Source organism: Vigna unguiculata, chromosome 5 (genome assembly GCF_037176805.1).
Source record: "Vigna unguiculata cultivar grain cowpea cultivar isolate G323 ecotype 2 chromosome 5, ASM3717680v1, whole genome shotgun sequence".
NCBI lineage: Eukaryota > Viridiplantae > Streptophyta > Magnoliopsida > Fabales > Fabaceae > Vigna > Vigna unguiculata.
In genome coordinates this window covers 9,557,687-9,579,574 of record NC_140796.1, presented here as the reverse complement: position 1 = coordinate 9,579,574, position 21,888 = coordinate 9,557,687, and the positions used below count along the sequence as shown (strand labels likewise).

Genomic DNA, 21,888 nt, shown 5'->3' with positions numbered 1-21,888 from the left:
AAAAACCTGTCTATATTATTAATAGTGTTAGGTAAACTTGTTTTAAATTTTTTGAATCACGTTGCTTTTATAAAATGCTTGTTTCTAATGTATCATTTTTTTATACTTATTTCAATTTTATCTTGAACTATTTATCAAAATTTTATTTTAGAACTTTTAATATAAGGTAAGATTTTGTTTTTTTTTTCTATGCTAAAGTAGACTTTTATTACTATTTTATATAAGATGATTTTTACAATTTTGTAATAGATAAGATATTGATAATAATAATAATAATAATAATAATAATAATAATAATAATAATAATAATAAATAATTAGTTTATGGTATTTTTATATTATTGTTGTTAGAATAATAGAACAAAGGAGGAAAACATATATTAAATTGAAATAAATTTTATTGAATGATCAACTATTTTCACCCTACTATTTACATTACACAATATTAATCCTATCATATCTTTAGTGAGGTGATCTGATTTATCATGATATATATAACTATTGAGAAGTCAGGGTGAATATATTACAGATGTATGGTCTTAGATTCTACTCAATATACTAAGTCTTCCAAAGGTCGTGATAGATGTATATGATGATATATTACCATGTTTTATGTGTTGTGATTTATCCGTATATGATTATATATTATACGTAAGTATAAGATAGTGTAAATAGAGTGATCGAAAAATAGTGAGGTGAGACTCTCCATGGATGGTTAGAGTATAGTGTTGCTTAGGTATATATAATTTTTGTATTGTATTTTTTTTCAATTTTTTTTTTTATTTTTTTCATGAAGATTTGTAAATATATTTTATATAATTATATGTTGATCTATATTTTTTTATCAACTATATAATACTTTAAATTAGGTGAATCTTACTGAATTGGGTATTACAAACGTAAACGTGTGAATGATAAAGAAAAGTTTTGAATGTTTTTCATTAAGATGATTGATACTAAGTCATAGATAATATTATTTGTTTTTCTATAAACAAAATATCTCAATCAAACTACTGAATAAATGTATAAGATAATCGGAATAAATAATAAACTAATTGCATTTGTACATGTGAAACAATTCGACGTGAAGACTATTAGAGAAATATTTTGTTATTGGTTTCTTCGCACACCAGACAAAAAGTGTAAAGTTGGTGCGAGAAGGAGAAACCAAAAAAATTATTTACGAATTTGAATCAATAAACTATAAATACCGATAAATTAACCCAATATCATAAAATATTATAATTTTAACATTTAATTATGTTTTAAATCCTGAAAAAACTTGAGAATTTTCAATTGAATTTATTATTTATTTTTTTTTTTGTTGTGATTAAGTGACTGACGTGGTTATTATTTTGTTATATCGTTATTCTCAGAGATGTCAAAATGAGTTTAAACCCGTGAGCCAACCCGGCTCACCGGTTCAAGCCGGGTTGAATGTGGGGCCCACCAATATATTTTTTTAAATTTTCTTTATTTTATTTTTAAATTTTTTTAATAATTATTTACTACTCCTAATATATTTGTTCACAATTTCATATTTTTAAATGATAGAATGTTGCTTAATTATATTTGAATAGTTTGAATGTTTAATTAATTTGATTGTCAAGTTATATATATGTTGATACTTTAATCTTTAATTATAATCTTTATAGTAAATTACTCAAATAACCGTCTTATAAACAATTTTTTCTAAATTAGCATGAAAAAAATGTATAGTTTTTTTATTTATATTTTGTTGAATAGCATGACAAAAAATTTGTAATATTTAGACTAATGGATACTTTCTTGAAAATAATTCTCATATATTGGTGGTGAGCATGATCAAAACATTGGTTCTTGATTTTATTATGATTGTTATCTTATGGGTTACTTAAAAATTTATTTAAATATTTAAATACTAAAATAAATAAATAAATAATTTTTTAGGTGGGTTGGTGAGCCGGATTACAAAATTTCTGGCTCACCTGAAAGTGAGCCGGGCTGGGTTCACTCATTTTCAACCCGGCTCGTGGTGAGTCCGTGTGAGTCGGGTTGGCTCACTTTGACATGTATAGTTGTCGCATATCATTTTATTATTTTATTATTTTTAAATTTTATAATCTAAATTTTTTTATTTTATAATTTTATAGATTTATAATTGTATAATTTTATAATTTTAATATTTTAAAATTTTAAAATTTATTTCAAAATTGTATAAATATAAAATTATGATTTTATAATTTTAATTCAAAATTTAAAATATACCATAATCTTATATTTCATCCTAAAAAAACGTAACATCGTAAAAACTCAAAACCAATTACAGAGTATTCAAATTCAAGAATTATACGATGATATTTCTATGATTCCAAATTTATGAATCTCTTTATTAGATATCTTCTTCGACCTTCAGTCACAACTTCAACTCCGACTTTGTTTCTCTACAATGTCAGATATGTTAATAAATTCATATAGTTGAATACTCTATCAGTGCTCTTCAGTATGGATCATAGTATTGTGGTTTTTAGAATAAAATATAAAATTATGATGTATTTTCAATTTTTAATTAAAATCATAATTTAGTAATTATATATTTTTGAATTAAAATAATAAAAGTATAACAATTATACAATTATAAATTTATAAAATTAAAAAATTTAAATTACAAAATTATAAATTATAAAATGTTAAAACAATAAAATAACATGTAGTGACAAAAGAATAACTGTGTCAATTACTTAACGATCACCTTATCCAATTAAAAAAAAAAAAGTTAAAATGAAGACTCATTTAAAAAAATTAAATTTATTAAATACTCAATTAAAATTAAAAATTATTATATTTATCATATATTTAAAACATAATTAAGTCTCTAATTTTAAAATGTTTCCTTCGTTCAGATTTATTTTACCAATGTCAGTAATTTTACTTAGTTTTTATAAGGGTCAAAATTTTTGTTTAACTCGTGTTCTTGTAATAGAAAGTATAGATTTTTAATAAGTATAATACAGGTAGTTAATATTTTTTCATTATAACTTAAATATATGTTAAGAATTACGCAATAAAATAATAATGACATCACAATATTTATATTTACAAATATTTAATAAAAATATTATACTCAATTTATAATTTTTCTAACAAAAAATTTAAATTATAATGATACAATTATTCAAGTTCATACACCCAGAAGATTTCATATTACTTTATATGGATTTTGATGAAATCTACATATCAATTATTCTTAGAACAAATATTTACTTGTGTTCTGACATGTCTAAGTCAAAGTTAACTCCTGAATATTATGGATAACATAGCACTGTAATAAACTAAAACATCTATTTATAATAAGTATTGGCCTTATATATTCTTAATTGTACAAGTTGGGTTAATTTATTAATAGAATTTTTTTTACACAATAGAAATTAAATATGAATACAGATGTTACGAGTTTACATAATTAACTCGAATATCTGCTTTTTGCTAATTAAAATAACAATTTAAAATATATATAAAATTCATTCATAAGTTCAAATATGTATAGATCGTGATTGGTATTCAAATTGCTACCGTGATGCAGCTCATACTTTCATAAAATACAATTTGTTATCAGGTTATGAAAATATAAATATATATTTTTTGGTTAAACTAAAAGTAATTCACTCAACAAAAATAAGAATAAAAAGGAATAATAAATTAATTTTATAGAATAAAAAGGAAATATCGTTAGAATATCGATAATATATTTTTTTATAGATAATTTATGTATGGTACTAATAAGAATTATTAATTCGTTTTATATAACAAATAATAAAAACTCGTAATAATTAAAATATCTGAGAATACCTTCCTTTATCCATAAATTTTCAGTTATGTATACCTTCCTTTGTTTTCTTCACTTCTTTATCAGTCAAACAAGAATTTATTTTATTTCCAATAATTTAAATTATTCTATTTGATACACCCAGATAAAATAATAAAACTACTAAAAAGAATAAAACAGTATAAAAACCATTATCTTTTCTCTAAATTTGATTGCTCAAAATATCTATAAAAATTTTAGATGGAACACGAAGGATCCAATCACTTAAATCTAACGTCAACGGTTCTAATTTCATCTAAATGGACCAATCAATCTCAAAAGTTAAGCTAATTAAGTCAACACTAAAGGTTGTTTAATTAATTAATAAACAATCTTCACAGTATGACAGTCACACAGAAAGAGATTGTTTGTTATATTTATGAAAAAAAAAAACATAAACATCTCTTACACATTATTGATCTATGAGGTGCACAGAAACAACTTTGTTTTTCTTGAATGATTTAGTTGTACTGAAACTTTCTCCATCTTTTAGCATTTCTATGACTAAACAAGTGTAGAACCAACACTGGTTTTGAGATGATGATGATTCTCAGCACCACTGTTTATTAGACAAACTGTTATTTGTGTCAGATAAAATATGTAATAATTGGTTACAATATGCATAATTTCTGACAGGTACCTTAGAATCTCACTTAGAGTTTTGTCTCATTCATATAGTGAGATCCAATGTTCTGGTTCTTTCCCCTTGCTCCTTAGAATGATCTTGTGATGATTTTCTCAACCAAGAGGAAGAGGATTGAGAACACAATGACAGTGATAGGTTGCTATCAACTTCATGCTCCACCATGCTTCCATGCTTCTCAACCCTTGAACTTAATTTAAGTGACAGATTCAAATCAATGTCAGTATCTGAAACCTTCCTTTTTAAGCTCTTTAGTTCCACCAGATTTGAAGCCATGTCATTGTTTGGCATGAGTTCTTGTGCACTTGGCTGCATTTGATGTGGTCTGCATAAGGATTCATTGCCACCAAACAAGAACTTATGTTTTGGTTCGTGTTCGTTAAAACTTGAACAATCAACTTGTGGCAGATTATGACTCCAATTGATGTTACTATTGGTTCCATGAGTTCTCTCAGTGAATCTGGTGCCACAAAATTCTGGTCCAGATTCATCTGCTGAACTCCTATTCATGCAGGTTTTCACCATGTTTTCATAGATAGCAAGAGAAGCATCCCCATATCCATATCTGTAGAAAGAAGAAAGAACAATGGAATTCAGTTGTGAAATTCTATGCATGTTTGAGAGAATTAGAATTTGAAGTGAGAGTTGTTGGTTGCAGTATATGTGCCTTGTTTGGCTTGGAATATTGTAGCCTTGAAGCATGGGAATTTGGCTGAGATTGTAAACGTTTCTGTCTCCAGTTTCTACAAGGAGCCTAGGATCACCCAATACTGTCACACATAATCCAAATATTCATTAGGGATTCTAAGCATTACAAACCCTAATTACTTACTCAAGGTTTTAGCATTATACCAAAAAGGGAAACCTTATTGTACCTTGATTTGTCTCCACCTTCTTGCTCCTGTACATCTGGAAAAGGAAAAACATGGGCAAAACAAAAGAATTTAACCAAAATTGGCAAAAGAATTACAAACAAAAACAGCTATTTAAAGAAAAACTTAGCCAGCACATGATTTTTTTTTACCTGTAAATGACTCTTGACATGAGCAATACTTAATCCTTTGATATTCATCAACTGAAGAACCAACTTTGGGGTTGCTCCTATAACAATTCAAATTAATTGTTGAACTAATTAACCTTGCAAGGGCTAATGATAAATTGAAATCTAGAAAAACTAAGTGATAAAAGAAGCTTTATATGTGTGTGGAACTCACTCTCTTGTCCTCCAAGTCTTTGAACAGCATGAACAAAGCGAAGATGAAGATCAGGTGTCCAACGTAGCCGAGGCAATTTGGATCTAACATAAGGTCTCACTGTTGATTTCTTTTCGTTCTCTTCCACAGTGCTGTTGCTTGAGCTTCCTCCATTGTTGTTCTGCTTACTCTCACCTTCATTCTCCTTTTCACTTTCTTCAAACCCTTCTTCGTTGGAAGGACTTGTCTTGGAACATTCTGAGACGTGTCTCTCTTCTTCCATCCTCATTATTACCTTCCACACACTGGATTATTTAAGATCACAGTTTGAAACAAGACAGAAAACACTTGCCTCTGTGTCGTAATATGTTAATTATTGGTCGGAATTATACACTTTTCTGCAACTCCTCCAATTAAACTAGGCCAATGAAAAATAGGAAATTCTTGATCATAGCAACACCAAATGGCTACAAAAATCGATGACGAACATGACATGCCCAGATACTGAAACAGTCTAGATCATATATATTGATTGAGATCTTCTCTCTCTCTCTCTTTCTCTCTTTCTCTGTGTCTCTTTGAGATGAGTAAACGAATAATTTGGTTCTCATATATCGTAAGCATGTTGGAGTATTTAATAAATGCATGGACATCAAGGAATGGAAGGAATATACTAGATTATTTCATTTGACGTCAATTTTATCGTTCCAACTTGGATAACAATTTTTCTTTTTCTTTTTACGTCATAATAATAAAGTAGTTCGTGTGAATAAATTATAGCCAGTCACAGCAATTGCTTAGTATAACGTTTGTAGAACCGTACATAGCATACAGTAGGCAAAAGTAAAATATGTTTTCCGAGAAATTTGAAACACGAGTCTCACTCTTCTCATCACAAAAATACTATACAACTTATACTAAACAAATAAAGAACAAAAAGATCTCAGCACATATATGTATATTAGTATATTTTAAAATAATTCATATATAACTGTTTTTAAAACATTATTAATGTTATGTCATGTTTGTTTGTGTTGTGACAAGGTACCCAAAGTTGACTCTGAAGACAATCTGATTGAAGTGTGGCTTTCAAAAGCCATAATCTAAGTTATATGACATCGTATATTACTAAATGTTTGCCTGATATTATTCATGTTAATTAACTAAATCTATATTTATGGGTATCTCAAAGATTATTTTCTTGAAGTAGAACATTGTCAATTTATTTTGGATCTATATATGTAAATTCTCCCTACCTAAACGCATTATAGTAGTATTGTTTTTAGGTTTGTACGAATGTTAGATGGATTGGATCTCGAGCCTAATATCTACAATAATATTATTACTTATTATTAGTATTCAATAAAGGATTCAAACGAGGATTTCTTTTTAAAAAAATAACTTGTCCTCGTCAAAATAAACAATGATTCAGATTCTTTTATTAATATATATATATACATATATATATATATATATATATATATATATATGTATAATGGTGCTTAAAAAATGTGTAGCATAATTAGGTGAGTTAGATTAGACTCAAGAAAAGGGCTACGAACTAATTGAGGGAATATAAAAATAATAATAAAATATGCGTATACATATATATTACTTAAATAAAATTTAGTTTATTAAATTAGAACATGGTAGCTAGAAGTGGATAATGCCATTCTTGCCTTAATTTTTTATATGCACCAATCTTTTTCCTACCGAATAAATCACTAAGCTCAAACATAGACTATTTTCCTAACATTATATATATGAAGTTATTCTAGTTTTATGAGTTAAAATTTATTGAAATATTAAATGAAACTATATATGTTTAGAACTAGAATCTTAAAAAAATCATTTGTTAAACTGAAAACCTTGCATATATATTGGTTCATATAGAATGAGAATTTGGAATGAAAGCAAAGATATTGAAGTGGGAGAAAAGTAATATTGTGAATATGAATGAGAGTAATTAAGAAGTGTATGAATAGACAGCAGTGAGAAAGAGAAGAAGGGTTTAGAAAATTTGTAATGTGATGCTGTGCTGTCTGTGATGCAGACCCAAACCTCACAAAAAGATTGTTTATATTTCAAATACATGCTCTTTCCTCGGGAATCACGGGGCCTGCTCCTCCCTACAACATTATTTCCTAATAATCTCTCTTTTCTTTCCATTTTATTATTTCCTTTCTTTTCATTTTCCAATGAGAAGGACTATCATTCATCACAATAAAAATTCAAATATTTATCTTAAACTCTAAATAAAAGTGAAATTTTTAATGCAACATCTTTGATGTAGAAGCATAAATCCATCTTAAACGTAGGACTAAATATCAGAAAAAATATATTTTAATCTACTTTTTTTGACTCATTTTTAATTCATTATTTCAATCACCATTAGATCGTCTTTTTATTCTTTTTAATGATGTAATGTGATGATCTAACGGTGATTGAAATAGTGAATTAAAAGTGAGTAAAAAAAATGGGTTAAAGTATCATTGTCCTAAATATTAATGATAGTTCGACAACAGTTTACTAGATCTAACAAACAATAAATATTTCTATAATGACACAATAAGCTCAAAAAACAACAAATCTCTTTAGAATAGGTTTTAGATGGTTCTGATATCATTTTAATAGGTGAGATTTATATAAATTCGTTTTATTTGTACTTAAAATCTTCAACAAATTAAATGTTGTTGAATCTCAAATTATCGTTATAAATTTATGTGGGTTTCTTTTGTTGTGATTATTATTTTTTTTTTGAAGTATGTGGAAGTGAATATTTTGACAAGTGGAAGAGTGTTGAAGTTGTGAAGGAATAGGGTTGTGTCATTCTCTTTGGTGGGAGAAGAGAATGCGTATGGTTGGTAATTAAAGGAAGCTTTTTGATTCCTCACTCGTGCGTAACCGTGTGGACGGAGAAGATGCATGCATGGAAGGTGCATGACTGAGAAGAAGAAAAGGCAATCTTTTGTGGTTTTGTATGAGTCACGAGCTTCTTGATAATGGTAGGTTTTACAACTCCAACATATGTCAACTTTATTGTTCTGCATTTCACCATCCCCAATCCACCTATTAATTCTCATTCCCAACTACTCACAAATATATTATTTACAACATTTTTTCTTATCTATATCTCATAAATACTTGCATGCCTCAACTTTCAAACAATCACTGTTTCTTTTCATTTTTAACCTTTTCTTTATCTATAACACTTATATAACAGTATATAAAGATGATATTATCTTTTGTGTCTATCAATTTTATTCTTAACTATTTTAAAAATTAATTATTTTATAAATAATTTATCTTTAATGATTATGTTAAAAATTTCTTTTGTCTTAAACTATTATTTAAAAAAATATATATATACATATTTTATTTTTCTAATTTTACATTTAACAACTATTTTAAAAATTAATTAGATATTTTTTTTATAAAAATTAAAAAATGCGAATACATATACGTTGTCGGCTTATGTGTTTTTTTAGTTAGTTTCATAGTTTTAAAATAATTTACTTTTAATCATTAGATTACAAAATAAATGTTAGAAATTAAAATAAACGTTTTTAAAATTATTTTGAATAAATTAAAGTTTATATTATATATATATATATATATATATATATATATATATATATATATATATATATATATATGTTAATGTGTTTTATATATATATTTTACCAACTTGTTTTTTTAAGTCTTTTAAGAGAGAAAGGGTTAAAGGTTAACGGAAGAATAATAATTATGTTTTATATTTATTGTTAAAGTTATAAATAGAAAAATAAACAGTTTCATTTTTTGTTTTTCTTAAATCATTATCTCATGAAATAATTTTATTTTTTCAAAAGTTTAAATTTTTCTTTTTTTTAGTGCTTTGAGATAATCTTTTAATTCGTCACATGAGATTGTTTTTACAAGTACTAACACTAATACAAAAAAATAATTTATGTTTGCGATTTTACGTCTGACCAACCAGAATCAGACATAAAAAATGATCAGTGACAAACTTGTAATTAAATTATCAATTTTTACGTCTGACGCGCTGTAGTCAGACGTAAATTTACGTCTCACTAGCACTAATCAGACGTAAATTTACGTTTGATTAGTCCCGTCATACGTAAATTTACGTCTAATTAGTGTCAGTCAGATATAAATTTATGTCTGACTACAGCGCGTCAGACATAAAAATTAAAATTTAAATCCCTTACCTTCTTCTCCGCAATGTCACGACTACGTGAGACGAGAACGCGATTTTACCATTTTCGAACTACACCTGTGGAGATCAAGTGATTAATTGTTGAAAGGTTAGTTTCTCTCTTGATTCCTCTCTTGATTTTGTTTTGGTGCACCCCATTCTTGAAACCCCTAATTTTCCGGAAATTTTGGTAGAGGCAATGGCAACGGGAACGAAACTGCAGTGGCGACGGTCGAGGTACGATGGTGGTTGTTTGGTTGAAGTGCAGCGACAAAGGATTGTGGTTGAAGTGCAACGATAGAGGACTCTACAGCGGGGACAACAGTGGCGGAGGACTGTGTAGTTGCCACGTGACAACGAGAATTCTTGTAACCAGTGTCTGCTTCAACCATCATCTGCGGGGTGTGGTGTGCAACGAGAGTGACCTCCGAAAACACTCCTTTTTACGTTTTTTTTATCAAGGTTTGGTCTTTTTGATTCATTTTTTACATATACAAATTACTTTTGATTGCATTAGTATTCATAATTTTAAGAAATGTTGATTGCATGTTAATCCATTGTATTAATTTTGTCATCTCTCATTATTTTTGTAATGTTGAGAGACTTTGTTTGAATACTATGTTTTCTATAAAATGTTTTTTACTTTTGTACTTATTCGATTTTTGATGAAATTTTATTTTTGGTTTATATTATATATTTTATGAAAAATATTTTTTCTGGATGGGTAGGGCCCCACCTTTTGAGAATGATTGAGTTTGTTATCAACGTAGTATAGATGAATGCATGTCGCCTTAGTGAAGAATATGAAAATGGAGTTTCGAAGTTCTTGAAATATGCTGAAGAACACGCTAACTGTGTGAATGGGACATATTATTGTCCTTGTGTTCGTTGCTTGAATCAAATATGTCATACATTGAGTGTGGACCTAGGGCGATCACAAGTGTATGGATTTTTTGAGCCCTAAAGCATTCAATTGTCTGACAACACCAAGGTTCAGTTCAGAAAATATATGGTAGATTGGATTACCACCTCACAAAGGCGTATTTTCTTAGCTCCCTACATTGAAGGGTTAGTCTTACTTAGTAAGATTTTACTTTTAAGTTAGGGTAATTAATGAACTAACCAATTCTGAATCATTGTAGGTCTCATTGGTAGTTAATAGTGATGATTCCTGACGAGTACCTAATTGTTTGGTTTTGCTCCATTCATAAGAAACTTATCCATGACATGAAGGACTATCTACAAGGGTAATGTTATAAGTTCCATAACATCCAATTACTATATAAAAATTATAACTAACATTTTTTCAATTTAACCAGAGTTATAGCAATATCAAACCAATTACTGAATAGGAGATGAAAAAAAGTTCAATTTTTAACTCCAAAGCTTAGGAATGACATCTATAAGTTAATTAATATTTATACAAGTTATATGTTAGAATAATTTCTCTCTTTGCTATTTTAGTGTAACAGGCAAAATAGTTCTTTTGAATGCGGATATTATGTGATGCATTGGATTAAAACTATAATTAGGGCAGGAATTGTTGATGATTGGATAAAGGTATATTTGTAAACACTTATAACTTACCAATTGTATGTTTTGCAGAACTTCACACATACTAACATATAACTATTGTTTTAGGCCTTCAATGATGTCTCACCATTGACAAAGTATGACATATTGGAGATAAGGAAAGAGTGTTCATCTTATTTACTCACAAAATTGCAAGAAGCTTAGGTTTTGAGGAGTTTTTCCCCTTCACTTTATGTGTTTTTAATAATTAGTTATATGTACTTTGACTTTGGTATTTGTACTATTAATTTCGTAAGTTAAAAGATAAAACTTGTTCTGGACCTTTTCTGGATTTCAGGTGTTGGTTTTATGCTAAAACAAAACGAATATTTTAAAAAAAACTTCAAATTTACGTCTGACTGTGCAATAACAGACGTAAATTTACGTCTGATACAGAACGTCAAACATAAATTTTTACGCATAATTTTTTTTGACAAATTTTACGTCTGGTTACAGTCCACCGCACGTAACTTTACGTCTGTTCTCTTGGGTTAGACGTAAATTTACGTCCGGTTTATAGTCAAACGTAAATTTATAACTAATGTTACTACGTCTGACCTGAACCAGACGAGAAAAGCAAAAAGCGTCGGACATAAAAGACCTTTTTCTGTTAGTGTAACTTATACAATTTCAAATGACAAACAATACAAGGAACAATAAATTGACGATAGGAGAGAAAGAAATTAGATATATGACTACTGTTTTATTAAGAAATCAATGGCCTAAAGAAATTACAGTGTCATAAGGTTTAGATGAATTGAGGAGAAACAAATTTCCACAATTTTTCGGAAAATATGACAAAAAGAAAATGTTAAATTGTGGATTAAGGAAATGTCAAATTATAAATTGTAAAAAAAATGAATTATTTTGTGTTTGATTAGGGAAATTGAATATGGGTAGGATATATAATATTAAAAGATTATACTAGAATGAGGGAGAATAATTATTGTTGGAAAGTATTTAGAACAAAATTTGTAAAAAAATATTTTTTGAAATGATGTGACAAGAGCAAAGGAAATAAAGTTTATGTAGTTGAAGTAAAGAAGTATGACATTAAAAAAATATGCTTCCAATTAGGGATGACAACGGAGCGGAGCGGGGAAGATTTCGCTATGCCATACCCATTCCCGTAGAAAAAATTCATCCTCATCCTCATACAAAAATCTAATGGGTATCAAACTTTTGTCACGTCCTCATCCCCATCGGATAACGGGTATAATCTCGTACTCATACTCGTACCTGTTTTCTTACTATTTGAATATTAATTTTAATTAATTTTTATAAAATAAAAAAAAAACTATGGTAAAAGAAGCATAATATTATCAAATATTCAATATTAGGATAATGATTGTTTATTCGATATCACATACTTTGAAATAAATAATAATTGTTTACATTTTAGATTAAAATACCAAATAAAATTTCATGAGAACCAAAACTATTAAATTTGCAAACATTAATGAAACCTGGTTAATAAAATTTAAAAATATTTTAAAAAATATATAAAAGGAAAACAAATATTCAAATTAAAATATATTTTAAATGTTTGTTTTCTTTAATTTTTTAAATTCTAATGAATGTCTTTTTTTATACACTAATAAAAGTTATAATACATCACTTATCAAAATGACACAAAGAACAAATAATAAACATAATAATAAAATTTTGACATAGATCTTGTGTCTTTTGAACTCCAATATTTGTTGGATGGTGATAAAAAAAATATTCATGGCAATTACATTAAATTTTTATATTGTAGTAAATAAAAGTTATTTATACAATTATAGTGAAAAAATTACAGTATGATTGATAATAAGAAAATAAAAAATAATTAGATAAAATATATTGAAATGGTATTCTACATAATGAAAATAAACAACAAATAAAAATATTAAAAATTAACAAATGTGTGTCTTAAAAATAATTTTAAAGACTATTGAAAGAAATCACAAAAAAAAAAAAAAACAAATGTATAATTAAGGGTATGATAAGATGAAAAATACCTTAGAGATCTAAGAAAACTTTTCAAATTTCAACATATATATTAAGTGGTTGAGAAATAACGAAAATTGTTTTAACAAAACAAAGAAGTTCTTCAAATGAAACAAACAAAAATGAATAATAATAAGTAAATAATATTTTTTTTATATTACCTAGTAAATGAAAGGTTATGCTATTAAACACTTAAATTGAGAGTATTAAACATTCTCATGTGAAAGGAAAATATATAATAAATATAAATATTAAAAAATAATATAAATATTCAAATGCAAGACATAAAATTTTTTAATTGACATACATCATTTTAACATAATTACATAAATGTTATGATAAGATGAAACATATATTGGAAATGCGAATAAATTTCATGACAAACCAAATAATTAGAAGAAACAAAAAAATAGAAAGTAAATATATAGAAAGTATTTAATTAATTGTAAATATTTTAATAATTTAAATGAGGACAAAGATATGGCGGGGACATGTACATCCACATGCTTATCCCTATCCCCAATTGAAAAAGTCAGGAATTTCACATACTCATACTCATACTCAGTCAATGCAGAAATTCTCCGTCAAAATGGAAACAAGTACAAGCAATATCCACCTTAGCGAGTTTATATTTTCCATCTCTACTTCCAATAGTTTGAAAAATTTTAAAAAATACTCTACTTTCTTTTATGCACAAAAAGAAAAAAAAAAGAGTGAAATGTATAAAATTTAAAAATGAACTTCCATAAAATGAAAAATAACTTGACACCAAACATATTTATTTTGTTTTAATCATTCATAGATTAAGAACAAGACCTTTCTTTTTCAGTTATTCATTTCCCCAATTCTATTATATATATATATATATATATATATATATATATATATATATATATATATATATATATATATATATATATATTATTTTTATGTATATTCAAAGATGATCTTTTCTGTCTCACCCACCAAAGTTAGGAACTACATATGTCAACTTCAATGCACACTTTTCATTCTAATCATAATAGCATTATATTATGTAACTAAACTTAATTTTTCTGTCTAGATAATTGACAAGTTATGAATATGATGGGACCACATTCAAATAATGCCTTTGCTGTTTAAGAAAAAAATAGTACACAATTGACTCCAATTTATAATAGTGGTAGTAATTTATTGTAAATAATTCTCGGCCAGTTTTTCCACTTACGAGGTGCAACTTCCTTTCAACTAAACTCATAATACCTCATTTGTTTTTGTTTCTTTATTCTTTCAATTTTTACTAAAATTCGTAAATCAATTAAATACAAACATAAAATAAAGGTAAAATTACATAACATTTATCACTATTTTTCTCCTAATTTTCCTTGCACTTCTTTCATCTTTATGCTTTGAATCTCTCATTCAGGAACAATTCAAAATGTTTTTCCATACCATATTTTATTATTGTTTAACATCTTAGAAATATTTTTCTAAGACATTCTTTTCGTTTTAAATTTCAAGATAAACTTTCTAAAATAATAAAAACATTAGGTTTGTCAAATGTTGTTATAATAAATTGAAAAGCAAAGAAATAATCAAATGTACCTACTTTCTTTCTATTCTTTGCAACTCTTTTTAACGATGAAATAGAATATTAAAATCTAATCAGTCAATATAAAGTAAGATTTAATACCTTTAGTTGAAAAATAGAAAAACAAGAAAATAAGTTTGACGAACAGTTATTAAAATAAAGTTGTGAATATAGCGAGAAGGGGAGTATATATAGCGGGAGTCCAATATCTTTAAACTTGACTCTTCTTTAAGTCCAATAGTTTTCTTAAAGCCTAAGCTTACCCCAAATCCAATATGGGCTGGAGCCCAATATTTTTTCTTCAATAGAACACTAATTTGTATATTTTATTGTGATTATATCTTTTATTGATAAATATTAATTGCTAATCTATTTTTTTGGTATTTGGAAACAGAGTGCAAATTCAAGTATTAACTCATCTTCTTAAGATAATATAAATACAACTGCTTTTTAAACATATTTTTTATCAATAAACGTTTTCATTTTTTTTAAATTTCCTCTGAAAAGCAGTGTAAACAGTCTTATTTATCTGATTTGTATTATTACTTTTTTAATTTTAAGTGAAAAATATGAGTAGCTTAGACTTAAGGACAAATTTAACCTTAAAAAAGATTGAGTGTAGATGTTATGACGTGAGTTTAAAAGTAAAATGAATGTGAAAATATTAAAATTAATTAAAGGTAATGTTTAAGAATTTGAAATGTTAACATAAAAAACACTAGTATTTATCATCGGAAGTTTTTCCTTTCAAAATAGGATCCGAATTTGAATTAATAAATAAAGTTTGAAGTATAAACCCCTTTAAATGTAAACAACTTAATTTGTTTGATAACTAAGATCTTCATCACGATGATTGCAAGAAGTAAATTTCCGTAACAAAATGGTCTTCGTGCAATATGGAGCTGAATTATATTTGAAATCAATTTTCAAATATTTTGCACTATATATTCAAGACTTTTCTAAAAAACAAGAGCCTGTTACTTGCATTTTTTTTTTTAATCTTTTCTACTATACTATACTATACCTGGCTTCATAGACCATTTTGTTCAAGATTTTAGAAAGTCGTTTATGATCACGATTTTGGTTTTAATGTTAAAGTATCTTGGAGTATCCACGGTTATAATTGTATTAATTTTTGTATTTCAATAAATGAAATGAAATTATAGTCAGACTTAAACATTGGTTTTGCGTGGGAATTTTAAATATTCTAAATTTGATTTTATTTTAAATTATTTATTTAGATACAAAAAATTAAATTTATTAAATCTTCACTTTTATTTGAATTTAGTTATGTAAATATTAAATAATCTTTAATTATTCAAAAATATTAATAGCGAATTTTTTAATTGATCTTATTTAATGGTATATTTTTGATCTTGTAAGTCTTTCTATTGTTATTGAGAGAAAAATTCTCAATTATAGTAGGTTTTTCTATATGTTAATTTCAAAAGATTAATTTATAGTAGTTGTTAATGTTAAATATGTTTTTCATCTCGAAATTATTAATTAAGAATATGTTTAGTCCATAAAGTAATTGTCAATTTTGTCCTACACTTTATAAATGAATGTAATATTACTCACAACAAACAACGGCTAATGATGTTAAAGTCTTTCCTCTTAAACTATCTATCTAGTGATGACAAACCTAGAAAAAGGCTAAGGTGGTAAATTTAGAAGTGATGGTTATGAAGATAGGTGGAAGTTGATGATTCACTAATTAGAGAGGTCGTGAAAAAATGGCACTAGTTTAACAAAGCAAAATAATCATTAAATCATAAATAGAAAATAATTATAGTCATTATAAGAAAATACTTCATTAGTAACTAATTTTAGTGATCAAAAGTTGTTAATTACTATAATGGTTAATTTAAATACCAATTTACAAAGTAAAAAATTATTAGTTACTAAAATAATAATTATTATGAATAAAATTTATAATTGGTCACTAAATTTATTTTTAAAATTAACTACCATGGTTTTTGCTACCAAATGAAATTGGCCACTAAAAATTAGCTACCTAGATTTTGGTTACCAAAATGACTTAGTTACTAAATTGGTATCTAATTAATTAGTAATCAATAATTTTTAATTTTGTAAGTTTATATCTAAGTTGGTTGACTAATAACTTTTGATTACTAAAATTTGTTACTAATGAAGTATTTTATTGTAGTGAATAAACATAAATAAAATAAAAATTAAAAAATATTTATTTCAACGATATCTTGATCTTAGTGAAGTGGATAACACTCAAACGGGGAATGAAGTTGATGAGAAAATATAAAGAAAATAAATATGATTCTAAAAATACAAAAAAAAAATCAAATTTATATCCTTTTTAAGCAAAATTTAAAATTATTTGATATTAATTAATTTCATAAATTCTAGAAATTTAATTTATTTTAAAAATATTTACTTAAACAACATAGTGTATAATAAATGAAATCATCTCTTTTTGAATTGTGTATACAAACACAATATAATTGTAGTTAACTTAAGTATAGAACAATAGTTTTTCTTTTTCAAATATTATTCATATTGATTTTTTTCATTTAATAAATGTAATTTTGTGATTTTTCATAAAGTGGTACGGTAGATACATTTGTTTGATAGAAAAAGAAAAAGAAGATATATAATGATACTACTACTTATAAGCGCCGAGAGATGCGATGGTTGCAAGAGAATAATGAAGATTGGGAAATGAACATTTGATGGAATAGAATAGAAGAAATTTGGAAGAGTTAACAACACTACCTTCAAATGTTGTAAAAGAATTGTTATATAGAGATGACAAATAAACCCGTCCCCGTAGGTATTGCGCGAACCCGTCCTCATTTTGACAGGGAATCCCTGCATTAACTGGGTATGGGTATGGGTATGGGTATGGGTATGGAGAATCCCCGACTTTTTCAGTTGGGTATGGGGATGGGTATGGGGATGTACATATCCCCGCCATAATACCCGTCCCAGCCATATCTCCATTCTCGTTTAAATTATTAAAATATTCACAATTAAAGAAGTAACCATATATATATATATATATATATATATATATATATATTCTACTTTTTATTTCTTTTAATTATTTGGTTTGTCATGAAACTCATTTGCATCTCCAATATATTTTTTATCTTATCATAACCTTTATGTAATTATGTTAAAATGATGTATGTTAATTAAAAAAAATTATGCCTCACATTTGAATATTTTTATTATTTTTTAATATTTTTATTTATTATATATTTTTCTTTCACATGAGAATGTTTATACTCTCAATTTAAGGTAATATAACAAAAATTATTTACATATTATTATTATTATTAATTTTTGTTTAATCTGAAGAACTCTTTTGTTTCACTAAAATAATTTTCGTTATTTTTCAACTATTGAGTATATATGTTGATATTTGAAAAGTTTTCTGAGTTCTCTAAGATATTTTTCATCTTATCATACTTTAATTATACATTTGATTTCCTTTGTGCGATTTCTTTCGATAGTCTCTCAAATTATTTCTAAAACACACATTTGTTATTTTTTAATATTTTTATTTATTGTTTATTTTCATCATGTAAAAAAATATTTTGATATATTCTATCTAATTATTTTTTATTTTATAATTCATTATTAATCATACTGTAGTTTTTTCACTTTAAATTATGTTTGAAGTGGTTAAAGTTATATATATATATATATATATATATATATATATATATATATATATATAATGATATTTAGGAATAGTATATGATAATTCACTACAAGAAAAACATGAAATAGTGACTGATTTAGTCATTAACCCATATCACTCAATATTTTTAGTCGTTGGTGGTAGTAATTGATTTATTTTCTGAATCAGGGATTAAATTAGTGACCGATTCAATGATCGAATCGGTACTTGATTTAATGACCAATTTAATTACTAATTTATTTGTAATTTAATGACAAATTTTTTTGTCACTAATGATATTTCTATTTAATTTTAACCACTTCAAACATAATTTAATAATTAGTTCTCTAAGGTATTTTTCATCTTATCATACCTTAGTTATACATTTGATTTCCTTTGTGCAATTTCTTTCAATAGTCTCTCAAATTATTTCTAAAACACACATTTTTTAGTTTTTTAATATTTTTATTTATTATTTATTTTCATCATGTAAAATAATATTTCGATATATTCTATCTAATTATTTGTTATTTTATAACTCATTATTAATCATACTGTAATTTTTTCACTTTAATTGTATAAATAAATTTTATTTACTACAATATAAAAATTTAATGTAATTGCTATGAATATTTATTTGTCACTATCCAACATATATTGAAGTTCAAAAGATACAAAATCCATGTCAAAATTTTATTATTATGTTTATTATTTGTTCTTTGTGTCATTTTGATCAAGTGATGTATTATAACTTTTATTAGTCTATAAAAAAGAGATTCATTAGAATTTAAAAGATTGAAGTAAACAAACATTTAAAATATATTTTAATTTGAATATTTGTTTTCTTTTTATATTTTTTTGAAATATTTTTTAATTTTATCAACTAAGTTTCATCAATGTTGTAGTTTGCAAATTTAATAAATGTTTTGGTTCTCATGAAATTTTATTTGGTATTCTAATCTAAAATGTAGACAATTATAATTTATTTCAAAGTATTTGATATGGAAGAAATAATCATCCTTTTAATATTGAATATTTGATAATATTATGTTTTCTTTACCGTATTTTTTTTTTATAAAAATTAATATTGAAATAGTTAGAACACGGGTACGGGTATGGGTACGAGATTATACCCGGTTACCGTTGGGGATGAGGATGGGACAAAAGTTTGATACCCGTTGGGTTTGGGTATGAGAATGAGGATGAATTTTTTATACGGAGATGGGTATGGGATAGCGAAACCCGTTCCGCCCCGCTTCGTTGCCATCCTTGTATGTAATATGTTTGTCTTCATTTTAATCCTTATGAACTATGATATAAGAATTTGAATAATATATTAAATCAAGATATTAAATTATAATATTATGTGTTCCATATCTGTATTATAAAATAAATAGAAGTTTCTGGTGATGTTAGGTCTGATGAAGGCAAGTGAAATTTCCTTGCGGATTCACACCGACCACTGCACACATGGTGTGAACTTGGAACCCCAAATCATTGTGTCTTTTCTACCATTAATGAGAGAAGCAACAAATTTTTTTTATCCGTAATATGAGTTTCCTAAAAATAGATTATTCCATGACTGAAACATTTAAAAAAAATACTAAATTATAATTTATGATGATGAAATGGTAAGTGTATAAAGAAGCCACGTAATTGGTCCTCCACCCCAAAGTTATAGGAGACAAGAAGGTCCACAGCATTAAGTGGTGCATTGTGTTGCGTAGATCCTCGCGTCACAAACTCATGGCCAACACGAGCATAGGCACAGAACTAACATGTGTAAACCAATCCTGTTGGAGCCTCCATGGATAACAACATCATGCAATCAATCAAACATTCATAAATACTAATACAAGCTTTGTTATAATATCTTAGTTCTCGACCTCAGAAAAATGTATTCGAACTTTGATATTATATGATGATATGAATGTATAAGGGCAAACTGGCATTATCTTATAAACATATTTTTCTAATAGTTAGAGAAGGGTCATCGCCACTCTCTCTTAGATTCCTATATCAATTGTAAAAAAAAAAAAAAAAGTACTATTAGAAAACCACTTTCCACGTAAATTTCTTATTTAATAAACATCGAAAATACTATTCAATAATGTTGTACATTATATTTTAATATAATTTAAAAAATAAATAATTAAAATAAAAATTCTACTGTTACTTCTATTTTTATAGACCTTTAATTTATGGGTTAATATGTTTTATGGCTAACTGCTATATTCTTATTACTATTTATTCTTTTGTCTCCTTTTGCTACTTACAAATACCACCTAGATGTATGGGGAAGAAAACAACAAAACAACAGTAGAGACAACAAACAATAGAGTCCTTCTTAAAAGTGTTATTCTTTTCTTCTTTATATTAGACATTGGTGTTCATAAGGTTCAGAGATCCTTCGCTGCACTCGATCGATCTGACGGGTTGTTGTATCTTGGGAGAGAACGCTATGATAAGAAACACATATGATTGTGTATTGATATATTTGTTTAGTCCTGTGCAGTAGGGACGTTTTCTCTCTAAGGATAGTGTTATGTGTGCGTCAACCCAGGATATTTCTATTGCTTCCCTTGTTTATTTTTTATTTATTATTGTTATTATAATTGTTGATCTTTGATTAATATTTATTGTTTTATATATTGTCTTAGTATTATTATTGATTTAATAATTATTATTATATCATTTTATATTTTTATTATTAGTAGTATTATTTTAGTAATCATTTTCTAACATATAATTCTCATATTTGTGTTCTCATTTTTCACCTTATTGATGATACGATCATCCTTCATCCTCGTTCTTATGCAAATACAAGAGTTTCTTTATACCGAAAGTTATATATATATATATATATATATATATATATATATATATATATATATATATATATATATATATATATATATATATATATACTCACACCATATCCAACTTTAAAATGTTAAATTTACTAACCCTTCGTTCTCTAGTTTATTGATAACATGTAAAATTATTACCTTATTTCAATACTTGCATAACATTCCTTAGAAGGACTAGATCTTAGATTAATAATTAGTTGAATGCTTGATGATTGTTTCTCAACAACCATTTCTCAGCAAGTGTACTAATTTGTAGTAGTATTAATAAGTGTCGTATCTATAGGAATTTAACAAGTATATTGGTAGTTTGCTTTTTAGATTTTTGGATTTCGATAAAGAGTGA

The 21,888-nt window shown here is 26.1% G+C and overlaps 1 protein-coding gene across 1 annotated transcript; it reads right to left on the bottom strand.

Annotated features, from left to right (window-relative positions):
- Window positions 1-4,373: 4,373 nt before the first annotated feature.
- LOC114185985 (uncharacterized) lies at window positions 4,374-6,301 on the bottom strand. Its single transcript, XM_028073975.2, has 5 exons — window positions 5,701-6,301; window positions 5,511-5,587; window positions 5,362-5,395; window positions 5,154-5,256; window positions 4,374-5,051 (listed from the first exon to the last, which is right to left on the bottom strand). The coding sequence occupies exons 1-5, from the start codon at window positions 5,966-5,968 to the stop codon at window positions 4,514-4,516; spliced, it is 1,020 nt and encodes a 339-aa protein (XP_027929776.2). The 5' UTR covers window positions 5,969-6,301; the 3' UTR covers window positions 4,374-4,513.
- Window positions 6,302-21,888: the final 15,587 nt, after the last annotated feature.

Coding starts and splice junctions, on each gene's coding strand:
- LOC114185985 (XM_028073975.2), bottom strand. CDS start 5,968: ATGAGGATGGAAGAAGAGAGACACGTCTCAGAATGTTCCAAGACAAGT. Junction 5,588..5,700: donor AAGACTTGGAGGACAAGAGA/GTGAGTTCCACA, acceptor GAATTGTTATAG/GAGCAACCCCAAAGTTGGTT. Junction 5,396..5,510: donor ATGTCAAGAGTCATTTACAG/GTAAAAAAAAAT, acceptor TTCCTTTTCCAG/ATGTACAGGAGCAAGAAGGT.